The sequence below is a fragment of the Hemiscyllium ocellatum genome, chromosome 2 (assembly GCF_020745735.1).
Source record: "Hemiscyllium ocellatum isolate sHemOce1 chromosome 2, sHemOce1.pat.X.cur, whole genome shotgun sequence".
NCBI classification, from domain to species: domain Eukaryota; kingdom Metazoa; phylum Chordata; class Chondrichthyes; order Orectolobiformes; family Hemiscylliidae; genus Hemiscyllium; species Hemiscyllium ocellatum.
Window position 1 is genome coordinate 16,947,332 of NC_083402.1, and position 15,844 is coordinate 16,963,175.

The window sequence follows — 15,844 nt, forward strand, 5'->3', positions numbered from 1 at the left end:
AAACTTAGGCTGAATGTTCATCTGCTTATGCTGGAGTGATGGAAACTATGGATGTGCAAAGTGTTAAAATTGAAAGAGCACCAAAATGAGGGTTTACCCATTTTCATTTGAAGTGTTTTGCCAAGTGTGATTTGTGGCACCTGGTCTACCATTACTCGGAATGACTTTTTTTTAAGTAATCCTCTACTTTTCCCCACAGTATTTATAGTTCCTGGTACCTGGTTTGGGAAAATGTGCAACTGGAGTGGCCAAAGTGCTCATTCTCTGGAGAACTGATGATGAATTGCTGGATTCTAAACTTTAACACTGCATTCTCTCCACAGATGCTGTCACATGTCTAGAGTCAAGATTAGAGTGGTGCTGGAAAAGCACAGCAGGTCAGGCAGCATCCGAGGAGCAGGAAAATCAATGTTTCGGGCAAAAGCCCTTCATCAGGAATGATGAAGGTCTTTTGCCCAAAATGTCAATTTTCCTGCTCCTCGGATGCTGCCTGACCTGTTGTGCTTTTCCAGCACCACTCTAATTTTGACTCTAATCTCCATCTCCACATGTCTAGACCCTAGACTCTAGAATTCCCAGCTTAAACTATTCTAACTTGTTTTTCATCTTTAGGACACAGCTTAAGACCTATTCTTTCACTTTCATCTGCCCTATCACCTCTTTGTGGCTCAGTGTCAATTTTTGTTTGTTAACGCTATTGCTATGAAAGACCTATTACACAGCATTAACGGTGCTAAAAAAGGTGTACAGGTTTTAGAAGTGGAGGATGTCCCTTTAATGCATTGCAAGAAGATATTTGAACCAGATCTAGTGAGAGGGAGGGCGTGTGTAGCTCAACACGCAATTCAATAGCTTTTTAGACTTAAACTCGGTAAGGCTAACAAGCATTGATTAGTTAGACTGTGTTTTTGTGCCCCTCGCAATTGTTTCTTTCTGATTAAACTCCTAAGTTTCCTGATTGCAAGTGATCTGCCTTGTGTTGACTTATTCAAGAAAAAAGCATGTATTTATTCAGAACTGATTTTACCTCCTCCCTGTTTCAAGCAAAATTCAGACGAGGGGAAATCAATCTGGCAAATCAAAAGTGGACAACGGTATAGAAATTGGTCAGGCCTCTTGATCATCTTGTAACACAAAACGGAATGAATTCTGTTCCATGACGCATTGAGCATTTGGCACTGATTACATAGCTGTGAGGATTGTGGTATCTTATTGTCGTTATGTAGAATACAATCACATCTCTGACTCCTCGGCCTCTCATGTTGACATGCTGAATATTTCACTTGCAGAAGCGTTGCTGAAGCTTCTCCAGGTCGGTAGCAGAATACAGTAGTCAGACCTTGTGTTAACTTCCCTTTCAGCTCCCCTCATTTCAACGCATCTCAGGATCAATTAAGTCCAGTCAACTACATTGCCCAGTTTTATGTTTACATCTTCTGATAACTAGACCTCCTTGTGATCCCATATTTTAACATTTGTTCTAACATTTTAATATTTGAGTACATCTGACAGCAAAGAATGGAATAATTTGCATTTATATTGTGCCACGATAACTTTAAGGCATCTCAGGATATTTCACATTCAGTGAAGGACTTTATGAACTATGGTCACTGTTGTTGCTGCAAGATTCAGTCAATTTGTGTTATCTAGACTCTCATAAACATCGCTATGAGGAAGTGGTGGAGGCTGGTACAATTGCAACATGTAAAAGGGGTTTGGATGGGTATATGAATAGAAAGCGTTTGGAGGGATGTGGGCCAAGTGCTGGCAGGTGGGACTAGATTGGTTTGGGATATCTGGTCGGCATGGACGGGATGGACCGAAGGGTCTGTTTCCATGCTGTACATCTCTATGACTCTATGACCCGAAGGAGAATTCACCAACTGTACATTGAATCTTTGATATGTTAATGAGATAATAGAGTGTTAAAGTCACCATAGTCCTAGTGAACCATAGGGCTGCTCTGTCATCAGAGAGAAATGACTAGTGGCGGTTTAATCAGAGGGTCACCGTGCCTCAGGCAAGGTGTTGAGAAACAGAGTCCTTCATGATAACCTCAGCCAGTGTGGCAATTGAATCCCCCATGTTGGTGTTACTCTGCATTGCAGATCAACTAAGCTAACCAACCTGCATAAGAGGACTAATAGATGTACAGTGTAAGATCTCATTCTGAAGTCCCAGGTCCAACATTTCTGCACTCCCTACATGCTCCACTGGAGTGCCATCAGTCTCTGAGATGTGACTCAATTGCAGAAACATTTTACTCAGAGCTTTTTAGAGGCGGAGAATGCCCCTTTTTAATGCATTGCTAGATGTTTGAACCTGGTCTAGTGAGGAAGGAGGGTTTATGTGACTCAACACCCAATCCAATAGCTCTTTAGACTTAAACTCTGTGAGACCAATGTTTGACCATTATCTGTTATCCTTATTTGCCTCAGGTTAAGTTCAAGATATTAGAATATAAGTTATAACTAACATTACACAGTCTAAACCAATTCTTGTCAAAGATATTTGCACATTTGTTTCAGTAAGTACCTATTTGTGATAAGCAAGATTTTTTCAACTAAAGAAACCAGATTCAACATTTTTTTCTAATGACATGAAGCAAAGTTTAATATAATAGTAATCTGAAACCTTGTGTACATAAGAGTGTACGAACTAGGAGCAGGAGTAGGCCATCTGACCTTTCGTGCCTGCTCCGCCATGCAATAAGATCATGGCTGATCTTATTGTGGCATCAGCTCCACTTATCCGCCCTCTCTCCATAAATCTTAATTCATTTACTGTTCAAAAATCAATCTGTCTTTGTTTTAAAACATTCAGTGAGGAAGCCATAACTACTTTACTGGGCAGTGTATTCTAAAAGTTCATAATCCTTGGGTGAAGACGTTCCTCCTCAGCTCAGTCCTAAATCTGGTCCCCTTATTTTGAGGCTATGCCCTCACAGAGTCATAGTCATAAACATGTACAGTATGGAAACAGACCCTTAGGTCCAACCCGTCCATGCCGACCAGATATCCCAACCCAATTAGATTACTTACAGTGTGGAAACAGGCCCTTCGGCCCAACAAGTCCACACCGACCTGCCGAAGCGCAACCCACCCATACTCCTACATTTTACCCCTTACCTAACACTACGGGCAATTTAGCATGGCCAATTCACCTGACCCGTACATCTTTGGACTGTGGGAGGAAACCGGAGCACCCGGAGGAAACCCACACCATCACGGGGAGAACGTGTAAACTCCACACAGTCAGTCGCCTGAGGCGGGAATTGAACCCGGGTCTCTGGCGCTGTGAGGCAGCAGTGCTAACCACTGTGCCACCGTGCCGCCCCAATCTAGTCCCACCTGCGAGAACTCGGCCCATATCCCTCCATACCCTTCCTATTCATATGCCCATCCAAATGCCTCATAAATGTTGCAATTGTACCAGCCTCCACCACTTCCTCTGACAGCTCATTCCATGCATGTACCACCCTCTGTGTGAAAAGTTGCCCCTTACATCTCTTTTATATCTTTCCCCTCTCACCCTACACCTATGCCCTGTAGTTCTGGACTCCCCAATCCCAGGGAAAAGGCTTTGCCTATTTACCCTATCGATGCCCCTCTTAATTTTATAAACCTCTCTAAGGTCACCCCTCAGCCTCGGATGCTCCAGGGAAAACAGCACCAGTCTGTTCATCCTTTCCCAATAGCTCAAATCCTCCAACCCTGGCAACATCCCTGTAAATTTTTTCCGAACCCTTTCAAGGTTCACAAGATCTTTCCGATAGGAAGGAGACCAGAATTGCACACAATATTCCAACAGTGGCCTAACCAATGTCCTGTATAGCCGCAACATGTCTCCCAACTCCTGTACTCAATACTCTGACCAATAAAAGAAAGCATACCAAACGCCTTCTTCACTATCCTATCTACCTGTGACTCCACTTTTAAGGAGCTATGAATCTGCACTCCAAGATCCCTTTGTTCAGCAACACTCCCTTGGACTTTACCATTAAGTGTATAAATCCTGCGAAGATTTACTTTCCCAAAATGCAGCACCTCGCACTTATCTGAATTAAACTCCATCTGCCACATCTCAGCCCACTGGCTTATTTGGTCAAGATCCTGTTGTAATCTGAGGTAACCCTCTTTGCTGTCCACTACACCTCCAATTTTGGTGTCATCTGCAAACTTACCAACTGTACCTCTTATGCACGCATCCAAATCATTTATGTAAATGACAAAAAATAGAGGACCTAGCACTGATCCTTGTGACACTCCACTGGTCACAGGCCTCCAGCCTGAAAAACAACCCTCCACCACCACCCTCTGTCTTCTTCCTTTGAGCCAGTTCTGTATCCAAACAGCTAGTTCTCCCTGTATTCCGTGAGATCTAACCTTGGTAATCAGTCTCCCATGGGAACCTTGTCAAACTCCTTACTAAAGTCTATATAGATCACATCAACCGCTTTGCCCACATTAATCGTCTTTGTTACTTCCTCAAAAAAATCAATCAAGTTTGTGTGACATGATCTCCCACGCACAAAGCCAAGTTGACTATCCCTAATCAGTCCTTGCCTTTCCAAATACATGTACATCCTGTCCCTCAGGATTCCCTCCAACAGCTTGCCCACCACTGACATCAGACTCTTGTTCTAGTTTCACCCACCACTGGAAGCAACCTTGCTGCTTCTATCTAATGTTTTCCTTCATAGTTTTTTTTATGTTTCTCTAAGATTCCACCGTCATCTTTCTAAATTCCACTGAGTATAATCCCAGTCTACTCAGTCTCTCCTCATAAGCCAACCTCCTCTGCTCCGGAATCAACCTAGTAAACCTCGTCTGCACCCCACCCAGTGCCAGTATAGCCTTTCTCAAGTAAGGAGAAAAACTGCACGTAGTACTCTAGGTGTGGCCTCACCAGCACCCTATACAATTGCAGCATAACATCCTCGTTTTTAAACGCTATCCCTCTAGCAATGAAGAATAATATTCCATTTACCTTCTTAAATACTTGCTGCACTTGCGTCTGCGTCGTTGGATTGCAAGCAAGTTCTGTTTAAACATGGACAAACAGCTGAACTCCAGAGGGGAGGTGAGAGTGTTTGCCCTTAACATTAAGACCACCTTTGACCAAGTGTGGCACCAAGGAAGCTGAGCAAAACCGGACTCAAAGGGAATCAGTCGAAAACTCTCCAATGGTTAGAGTAATATCTAGCACCAGAATGATGGTTGTGTTTGTTGTTGTTCCTTTCTTCTCGGTTCTGGGACATCACTGCTGGAATGTTCTTTTTTACTACCACCTGCAAATTCCCCCCTAAACCACAAACCATCCTGACTTGGAAATATAATCGCCATTCCTTCAGTGTCGCTAGGTCAAAATTCAAAGCTCTCTCCCTCAGGAAATTGGGGGTGCACCTACAGTGCATGGAGTCAGTGGTTCAAGAAGGCAGTTCACCCCCACCTTCTGAAGGGCAACTAGGGGCAGGCGATAAATGCTGGCCCAGCCAGCAACATCCATGTCTCACGAGTGAATAAAAAAAATTCTTCAATGAAGTAATTTCTGCTCACTTCAGTCGTAAATGGCCTTCCCATATCTGAAGGCTTTTTTTCCAGACCCACACACACACAAACACAGGCCCCAACACCATCCTCCCCCACCTGCCACCCTCCAATCTAGGGGAAGCATCATTTACCTCCCCCCCCCCCCCAACATCCAATCTGTCTAGCCTTAGCAGAATATTGTACATTTCAGCAAGACCCCTATTATTCTAAACTCGAGGCCTGGTTGATCCAATCTGTTATATAACAAACCTGCCATCCCAGCAGTGAGTCTGGTTAACTTTGTTGCACTCCATCTCTGGGAAGTATATCCTTTCTGAGGTAAAGAGACCAAAAGCCACATGCATCATTGCAGGTCCACACCACAGAAGGCTGTGGAGAGCAAGGTACTGAGTATATTTAAGAAAGAAATCAGTAGATCTATAGACACTAAAGACGTTAAGGGTGTAGGGAGAGAGTAGTTGGAGGATTTATTTGAATGATGGAACAGAATCAATGGGCAGAATGGTCAATGCTTGCTTTGGTATTTCATATTGCTGTGTATCAGTGAGACAATTGAACGTTATCTGTTATCCATATTTGCCTCAGGTTAAGGTTAAGATTGTATAATGTAAGTTATAACTAACTTTATACAGTCTAAACCATTTGTCGATGATATTTACACATGTATTTGCGTAAGTGCTTATTTGTGGCAAACAAGTTTTTTTGTTCACTGAAGAAACCTGGCTGAAACGTTTTTTATCTAATGGCAATCTAGTCGCAGTCTAAAACCCTTATAAAAGTGCAGGGTCGGATTAGATCAAGTCAGCATGGATTTAGTAAGGGGAGGTCGTGCCTGACAAATCTGTTGGAATTCTTTGAAGAGGTAACAAGTAGGTTAGACCAGGGAAACCCAGTGGATGTCCTCTCTCAAGACTTGCAAAGGGCCTTTCATAAGGTGCCTCATGGGAGGCTGATGAGTAAGGTGAGGGCCCATGGTGTTCGAGGTAAGGATGGCATTGATTGAGAATTGGCTGTCTGACAGAAGGCAGAGAGTTGGGATAAAAGGTTCTTTTTCAGAATGGCAGCGGTGACAAGTGGTGTCCTGCAGGGTTCAGTGTTGGGGCCACAACTGTTCGCTTTATATATTAATGATCTGAATGAAGGGACTGGGGGCATTCTGGTGAAGTTTGCTGATGATCCGAAGTTAGGTGGACAGGCAGGTAGTACTGAGGAGGTGGGGAGGCTGCAGAAAGATTTAGACAGTTTAGGAGAATGGTCCAGGAAATGGCTGATGAAATTCAACGTGAGCAAATGCGAGGTCTTGCACTTTGGAAAAAAGAATACAGGCATGGATTATTTTCTAAATGGTGAGAAAATGAATAAAACCAAAGTACAAAGGGATCTGGGAGTGATAGTCCAGGATTCTCTAAAGGTTAACTTGTAGGTTGAGTCTGTGATTAAGAAAGTGAATGTAATGTTGCCATTTTTCTCGAGGGTAGGAATATAAAAGCAGCGATGTGCTTCTGAGATTTTATAAAACTCTAATTAGGCTCTATTTAGAATACTGTGTCCAATTTTGAGTCCCACACCTCAGGAAAGACATATTGGCACTGGAGCGTGTCCAGTGGGGATTCACGCGGATGGTGCCTGGGATGGTAGGCCTAACATACGATGAACAGCTGAGGATCCTGGGATTGTATTCATTAGAGTTTAGAAAGTTGAGAGGAAATCTACTAGAAACTGACAAGAAAATGCATGGCTTAGAAAGACTGAACGCTGGAAAGTTGTTTCCGTGAGGTGAGGAGATCAGGACCTGTGGGCACAGCCTTAGAATTAGAGGGGGCCAGTTTAGAACTGAAATGAGGAGACGTTTCTTCAGCCAGAGAGTGGTGGGCCTGTGGAGTTCATTGCCACAGAGCGCAGTGGAGGCCAGGACGTTAAATGTCTTCAAGGCAGAGTTTGATAAATTCTTGATGTCACAAGGAATTAAGGGCTATGGGGAGAGTGCGGATAAGTGGAGTTGAAATGCCCATCAGCCATGATTAAATAGCGGAGTGGACTTGTTGGGCCAACTGGCCTTACTTCCACTCCTATGTCTTATGGTGTTATGGAATCTGTGAACTTCTCCAACTCAGCTATAACTCTGGAGAGAGACCGCAAGAGATTGCAAGATGGAAGGATTTGGTTTTCCATGAACATGAATCATAAAGCTTACAAATTTAGAGGGCAAATTAAATTTAATGCTTTATTAAAAGGGAATAATGTGTCAAAGTAGGTGAGTCTGAACCTAGAGATTTGGTCTCCCTATTTAAGAAAGTTAAAAATCACACAATGCCAGGTTATAGACCAGCAGGTTTATGTGGAAGGACTAGCTTTCGGAGCGCTGCAACTTCATCAGGTGGTTGGGGAGTATAAGATTGTAAGACACAGAATTTATAGCAAAAGTTTACAGTGTGATATAACTGAAATTAAATATTGAAAAAGACCTGGCTTGTTCATTAAGTTTGTTGAGACACTTTACAAACAATCCAGGTCTTTTTCAATATATAATTTCAGTTACATCACAATGTAAACTTTTGCTGTAAATTCTGTGTCATATGATCTTATACTCCACAACCACCTGATGAAGGAACAGCACTCCGAAAGCTCGTGCTTCCAAATAAACCTGTTGGACTACAACCTGGTGTTGTGTGATTTTTAACTTCATGTACCCGAGTCCAACACTGGCACCTCCAAATCATATTTAAGAAAGGATTTACCTTCATTGGAAGCAGCACACAGAAGATTCATTGAACTGATTCCCAGGATGAAGCAGTTACCTTGAAGATAAGTCAGAGAATCACAGACTTCCTATAGCATGGAAGCAGGCCATTCAGCCAATTCCTGCCCTCTGAAGAGCATCCCTACCACCCTACCCCTGTAACCCTGCATTTCCCAATTCTAATGCACCCATCCCTGGAAACTATGGGCTATGTAGCATGGCCAATCCACCTAACCTTCACGTCTTTGGGTGGTGGAAAGAAACCAGCGCACCCAAAGGATATCCACACAGACAGTCACCCAAGGCTCGAATCAAACCCAAGTCGCTGGTGCTAATCACTGAGCCACCATGTCACTCTTAGAAGTTAGGACTGTTTTATTTGGAGGAAAGATAGTTGTCAGGAAATTTGATGGAAATTTGCAAAATCATGAGAGAACTGAACAAAGTAGGCAAGGACAAACATTTCCCTATTTGGGTGGAGAGGGCATAGCTTTAAAGTAATTGATAAAAGAGATAAAAGCAACATGAGAAAATTGTTCTTTTATGCAACAAGTGGTACAGATCTGGAAGGCACGGCCTGGAAATGGGGCAGAGATAGGTTTGACCAAAGTATTCTAAAGGGAATAGGACCCTTTTCTGAAAAGGTGGCGTGTGCAGAATTCTGGCGAAATCGTGGGAAAGTGGCACTCATTTTGGGGAAGTGTCACAGACCCAGTGGACTGAATGGCCTCCAATTGCACTGCAGTGTCGGATGAGGAATGTCCTGGCAGATTGGACCTATACCCACTGATGTTTAGAGAATTGAGGGGTGATTGCCAAACATATATAATTTGTGGGGTGGAGAGATTTTTGCCCTTATAAGGAAATCTAGCTCTGAGGCACCTTTTAAAGTTGAGAAGCTCGCCATTTAAGATGAAGATGAGGAGGGATTTCTTGTCTTTAGGAATTTTAATCTTTGGAATTCACTTCTTGGAACAACAGTTGAGTTTGGGCCATTGGACAACTTCAAGGCAAAGTGAGACATACTTAAATCTATAAGGGAGTAACCTGGGACAGGGAGGAGAGAGGAATCAATATCACAATTAGTTCAGACATGCTTGTGCAGAGTGGCAGAGCTACTTGATGGGCTCAGTGGTCTATTCCTTTCCTCCAATCTTATTTTGAAAGCTTACTGTGTGGAATCATAAATCTTTTATTGAGGCAAAGCATTTTGAATGGTCTCTGGGTAGAATGGAAAGATTGCAAGGAAGAATGAAATAATCAAAGGACTTTTAATTTAATAATCATTGGTCTCTCAAGTGAATGAGGAATTTATCTGTCAAAACACCATTTTACAACATCCACTTGGTAAGTGAGGATTGTTCATGAATCGAGTGAAGTGCTTCAGAACATAGTGCAACAGTTTAACTACCAGCCAGTGGCCTCAGTCTATAATTATATAGAAACTGAGAAGGAATCCTATTGTTCAGTTGTTTATTTAAGATTGCGTATGGACAGGTTCAGTGCAATTTGCAATCCAATGCACTATAGTACTTACAAAATGTCAGTGATGTTTGATCGAAGCCACATGTCGCTGTTTCAGTATAAGTATCAGTTTAAACCAGCATTATGTCTTAGACAATCCTTAAAACTACCTTGGATTCCAATTCACAGAGAACATCATAAGCATTAGGACTGAGGTGAAAGCAAAATACTGAATGTGCTGGAAATCAAAATATAACAAAACAGTGAGTGCTGGAGAAATCCAGCAGTTCTCACAGCATTTAGAATTATGGAATCCCTGCAGTGTGGAAGTAGCATATTTGGCCTATCAAGTCACGATGTCATGAGGAATTAAGGGCTACGGGGAGAATGCGGGTAAGTGGAGTTGAAATGCCCATCAGCCATGATTGAATGGCGGAGTGGACTCGATGGGCCAAGTGGCCTTATTTTCACTCCTATGTCTTATGGTCTTATGGTCTTAAGTCCACACTGACCTTGCAAAGAGCATTCCACCCAGACCCAACCTATCAGCTCTCTTGTTGTGCCCAGTCCACCTAACCTGCACATTCTTAGACACTATGGGCAATTCAGCATAGCCAATCCATCTAACTTGCACATCTCTGGATTGTGGGAGGCAGACAAGTGGAGAATTTACAAAATTGCTCTGTGCGTGGGAAATCATATCTCACAAACTTGATTGAGTTTTTTGAAGAAGTAACAAAGAAGATTGATGACGGCTGAGCAGTAGATGTGATCTATATGGACTTCAGTAAGGCGTTCGACAAGGTTCCCCATAGGAGACTGATTAGCAAGGTTAGATCTCATGGAATACAGGGAGAACTAGCCATTTGGATACAGAACTGGCTCAAAGGTAGAAGACAGAGGGTGGTGGTGGAGGGTTGTTTTTCAGACCGGAGGCCTGTGACCAGTGGAGTGCCACAAGGATCAGTGCTGGGTCCTCTACCTTTTTTCATTTACATAAATGATTTGGATGCAAGCATAAGAGGTACAATTAATAAGTTTGCAGATGACACCAAAATTGGAGGTGTAGTGGAGAGCGAAGAGGGTTACCTCAGATTACAATGGGATCTGGACCAGATGGGCCAATGGGCTGAGAAGTGGCAGATGGAGTTTAATTCAGATAAATGCGAGGTACTGCATTTTGGAAAAGCAAATCTTAGCTGGACTTATACACTTAATGGTAAGGTCCAAGGGAGTGTTGCTGAACAAAGAGACCTTGGAGTGCAGGTTCATAGCTCCGTGAAAGTGGAGTCGCAGGTAGATAGGATAGTGAAGAAGCCGTTTGGTATGCTTTCCTTTATTGGTCAGAGTATTGCGTACAGGGGTTGAGAGGTCATGTTGCAGCTGTACAGGACATTGGTTTGGCCACTGTAGGAATATTGTGTGCAATTCTGGTCTTCTTCCTTTTGGAAAGATATTGTGAACTTGAAAGGGTTCAGAAAAGATTTACAGGGATATTGCCAGGGTTGGAGGATCTGAGCTATAGGGAGAGGCTGAACAGGCTGGTGTTGTTTTTCCTGGAGCATCGGAGGCTGAGGTGTAGCCTTATAGAGGGCTATAAAATTATGAGGGGCATGGATAGGATAAATAGACAGTCTTTTCCCTGGGGTCGGGGAGTCCAGAACTAGGGGCATAGGTTTAGGGTGAGAGGGGAAAGATATAAAAGAGACGTAAGGGGCAACTTTTTTGTGCAGAGGGAGGTACGTGTATGGAATGAGCTGCCAGAGGATGTGGTGGAAGCTGGTACAATTGCAATATTTAAGAGGCATTTGGATAGGTATATGAATAGGAAGGGTTTGGAGGGATATGGGCCGGGCGCTGGCAGATGGGACTAGATTGGGTTGGGATATCTGGTCGGCATGGACGTGTTGGACCGAAGGGTCTGTTTCCGTGCTGCACATCTCTATGACTCTATGACAGTTGCCCAAGGATGGGATTGAACCCAATCCCCTGGTGCTGTGAGGCAACTGCTGAGCCACCACATCATCCTATTTGTGGGGAGAGAAACAGTGTTAACATTGTGAATCTAAAATGTCTCTTCTTCAGAACACCAAGACTTCAAGGATGGAGTCAGAGGGTTATTTGGGAATTCAAATTCTACTGCACTGTATGAGTAGACAGGTGAGCTGGCAGAAACGTTAAAATTGCGAGAGACTTGCCAGTCTAGCATCAATAATGAGGTGTCAGCCTGGTCAAACTACAACACAAGACTACTTGCATGCCAAAAAGCAGAAGCAGCAAGCGATAAGTAAAGACAAGCCATTCCACAACCAATGGATCAGGTCTAAGCTCTGGTGGACATTAATTAACTTATTGAATGAGGAGGCTCCACAAACACCTTCATTCTGGTACAGCCCATGACATCAGAGCAAGAATAAGCTCTGGGGCATTCGGAGCAACCTTCAGTCAGAAATGCCAAGTGGATGACCCTGAGGTCCCCAGCATCACACATGTCGGTCTTCAGCCAATTTGATTCACTTCAAGAAGGGACTAAAGGCTCAAGATCCTTCAAAAGGTATACATCGTGACAATATTTTGGCAATAAAATTGAAGATTTATGTTTGAGGAAACTCTTGCTTCCAGCTCATGTAACAGCAGGTTTGCAGAAAACAAACCCCTACAATACAGAACCATCCTGACATGCAACTATATTGTCAATCCTTCAACAGTGGTCTATCAGAATGGTTTTCCGAACAGCACTGTGCAGGTATCTACAGCGAATGGACTACAACAGTTCAAGGAAGAAGCTCATTGCTACCTTGTTCGGATTGGACCATCAACACTTGCCTTCCATTGACCACCAACATCCATTGAAACAATAACTCTTGCTTCAGGCCAAGAACTTATGTAGCTCCGTCTTGAAGTAAAGAGAGTCCAGCAGCCACTGTACTGACCAGTAAGGTATTCCATCGATCCTGCATTCTCTATGAAAAGAAGTTGCTGCTAAGCTCCAGTCCATTCCTGCTGATCGTGACCCCTTACCTTTCCCAATCCCCTGAACTGAATTCATTGTTCAGGTGAGCTATCCTGCAGTGAGAAGAAGTGAAGTCACAGGTTCCAACATTTTGATGCGAATATTTGAAAACAAGGTAGACATCCATGAGGAGGCAAACATTTATTTTTGTTGCAATCGTGTGATGACATTCGTGAGCGGTCAAAGAGCAGGACATCTGTGGGATGCTGTTCGGTTACTGATTGATTTCCCCATTATTGGTTCTGGGGTTTTTTTCAGCTTCCTTACCACTCCAAGGGGCAGCTGCAGGGAGGAGTTGGAGGGATTTGTGGGAGGGGGGTGCCTTTAAGAGTGCCAGGGAGGAACAAATTGTTCAGCAATGATGCTGAGTTGGGTTTGAATGTAAAGTCAAACCAGATTAAGAAAGAGAGGGATGATCAGTCAAAGACAAAAAATAAGAGCAAGATGCAGACCAGGAAACTAAGGCAAAAATTCAAATGTGACTTTAATTGTATTTCTAAGAGAACTTGACTATGTACTGGAATTAGACTGTTGGGTAGGTTTGATTGACCTGTTGGTCTTTTCCCACTGAAAAATCATAGATTCACTGATATCCATCAGTGAATTATCAAGAAGGAATTGGATATTATTCTTGGGGCTAATGGGATCAAACGATATGAGGCAAAAACTGGGTAGGGTACAGAGTGGGATGACTGTTGCTGCTTTACTATCTCTGACCTGCTTCCTCTCGGCCTCTCACCCATCTCTTTATCTCTCTCTTTGTAGCTGCAAGCATAAAATGTACTTGGAGAAGTTGCCGAACACCAGTATCATCATCCCATTCCACAACGAGGGTTGGTCATCTCTCCTGCGGACGGTGCACAGTGTTATCAGCCGGTCTCCTGACCAACTGATCGCAGAGATCATTCTCGTGGATGACTTCAGCGACAGAGGTAAGTGAGAGCATTGGCAATGAGTGTCTGCAAAGCAGGCTTTGCCCCGGTGTGTTTGATCTGACTGTACTGCTGCTCTGAGCACTGAACTGGCTTATCAGCCTTTTCTTCCTCTTGTAGCATCGGTTGTGTATGTTAAAAGAGACTGCTGTGCGGTAGGTGATTCTTTTTTTCTGTGAACGTTCATTGATATGATGGGAAATGTGCCGAAGGTTGAATCATTTCAGCTGTGACATAAAGAGAGCACATCCTGGAGTTTTGCGTCCAGCAAACAGTTAGGAAACACTTGTTAATCTTGGAGAGACAACATCTGTCTTATGTAATGACATCTCTGCCAATGGCAACAGCTTGGTGACTGATCTGTACATCAAGGCCATATTCTGTATCATATGTTAAAGACTCAAGGTCTGCTGGAGACAAGAAACTCACACTACTCACCTAGTTTCTTCACCTATCACTTTAAAAATGATTGACTCTATGACGTGTGAGCTAGTAATGACACAGTGAGCACAACAAGGAAGTGTGCAACTTGGTGACCAGCTGGATGAACATTTCATCTCTCAAGCTGATGCAAGTTAAGGATTGAGAAGGGGACAAAGGAAAAGTAGAGGAAGAATTGGCCGATTTGGGTTTGAAAGTAAAGTCAAATCAGATTAAGAAAGAGAGGGATGATCGGTCAAAGACAGAAAATAAGAGCAAGGTGCAGACAGGGAAAGTAAGGCAAAAATTCAAATGTGACTTTTATTGAATTTCTAAGAGAACTTGACTACCTACTGGAATTAGATTTCACATTTTGACTTGTTCTGGTTGGGAGAGGTTATACGATACAGCAATAATGTAAAGTTCCTCATTGAAATAGTCCTAAACTCATAAACATGATTGACAGTTTCTGTTGACCCTGTTTCACCGGAACAAATGCAGTGACTTCTTGATGCTTTCCAGGAGGTGGACAGTGACCACTTGCATGATTTTGAAGATTCTCTGTACTTCCATGATCAGCTACAATGGAAATGGTCATTTGTCCTGAACCAGAGGGTTATCTGTTTGCAGTCCTGAATTGTTCATTTTTATGTATCAGCTCAGAATCCCGAATATGGAAAAACCAGTGAAATTTCCAGAAGACGCATTGTAACGAGTCAGTGACTCACATAGTGCCTTGTCCACTTTGGGGTGAATTGAGGCAGAAAGTAACAAGGGGATCGATAATAGAAATTTCAGAGCAGCCATTGATTCAGATTGCTCTTTATTTCAGTTTTGCTTCACTCGTGAATTTTGAATAAACTTGAGCTTTTATCTACATACTTGATGTCAACTGATGGCTGAGAAAGGTGGCTACTTTTACTTTAGGATGCCAAGTGGAAGAGATAGCAGTTTCCATAGCGCTCCAGCTCTATGGTTATAGCTCGCTTATACTGAGCTCCACTGAAAACCATTGCATGGAATTGGGTTTCCTGCCTTTGCATTCCTGAAACAACTCCCTCATGTTTACATGTATGTGCAGTGCAATTGGAGTAACCCAGGCTCGTGAATAATGGAGAATGCAGACTGAGGAAAGTGAGTATTCCTTTCACATCTTGGCTTGCATTGTGTAAAAGCATCCATGATGTTGTCAGTGAAAGAAGACATATTTTATTGAAGCTTTTTGTCTTTCAATTATCTGGAAAATTCACAAACAATACCAATGTAAAGGGAAAATGAAATAATGTTTATACTACATGAGATTGTTTGGCAAACTGACTCTGAGTATTAGTGGCATTTGCACAGAGAATGCATTGCTTAGATGATGACTGACAGTTAACTGCCAAGCATTATTTACATTTTAAACCAGACAGATGAAATCTCATTGTCAAGGCATCTCTAAGAAATGATACAAAAGAATGGGTGTTATCTATTTGTTGAGTTAAGAAAGATACAATGCATGTGCATGTTCTCTCTGTCTGCAAAGGACAGTGCCTTGTGTATCAACATGTTTAGCTTTTAGAACACTGCGAGTCTGGCCAACACCCCTAATTTGGTGATCCACATAATTCCAAGCACATTCTGAATTATTAAGCAAATCTTATCCAATTGCAGAATCACAGGTAATGTTGGAAACTCGTAAATTTTGCAAGTGTCTGCTGATTGAATACATGCTTATTCTTTT

At 42.8% G+C, this 15,844-nt stretch overlaps 1 protein-coding gene across 1 annotated transcript in view; it reads left to right on the forward strand.

The window, feature by feature from the left end:
* The window catches only part of galntl6 (polypeptide N-acetylgalactosaminyltransferase like 6), an 832,913-nt gene that overhangs the window by 59,401 nt on the left and 757,668 nt on the right, over positions 1-15,844 (forward strand). The window contains exon 4 of the mRNA XM_060833907.1: positions 13,535-13,701. Coding sequence (XP_060689890.1) covers positions 13,535-13,701 — 167 coding nt within the window. The remainder of the gene's footprint in view (positions 1-13,534; positions 13,702-15,844) is intronic.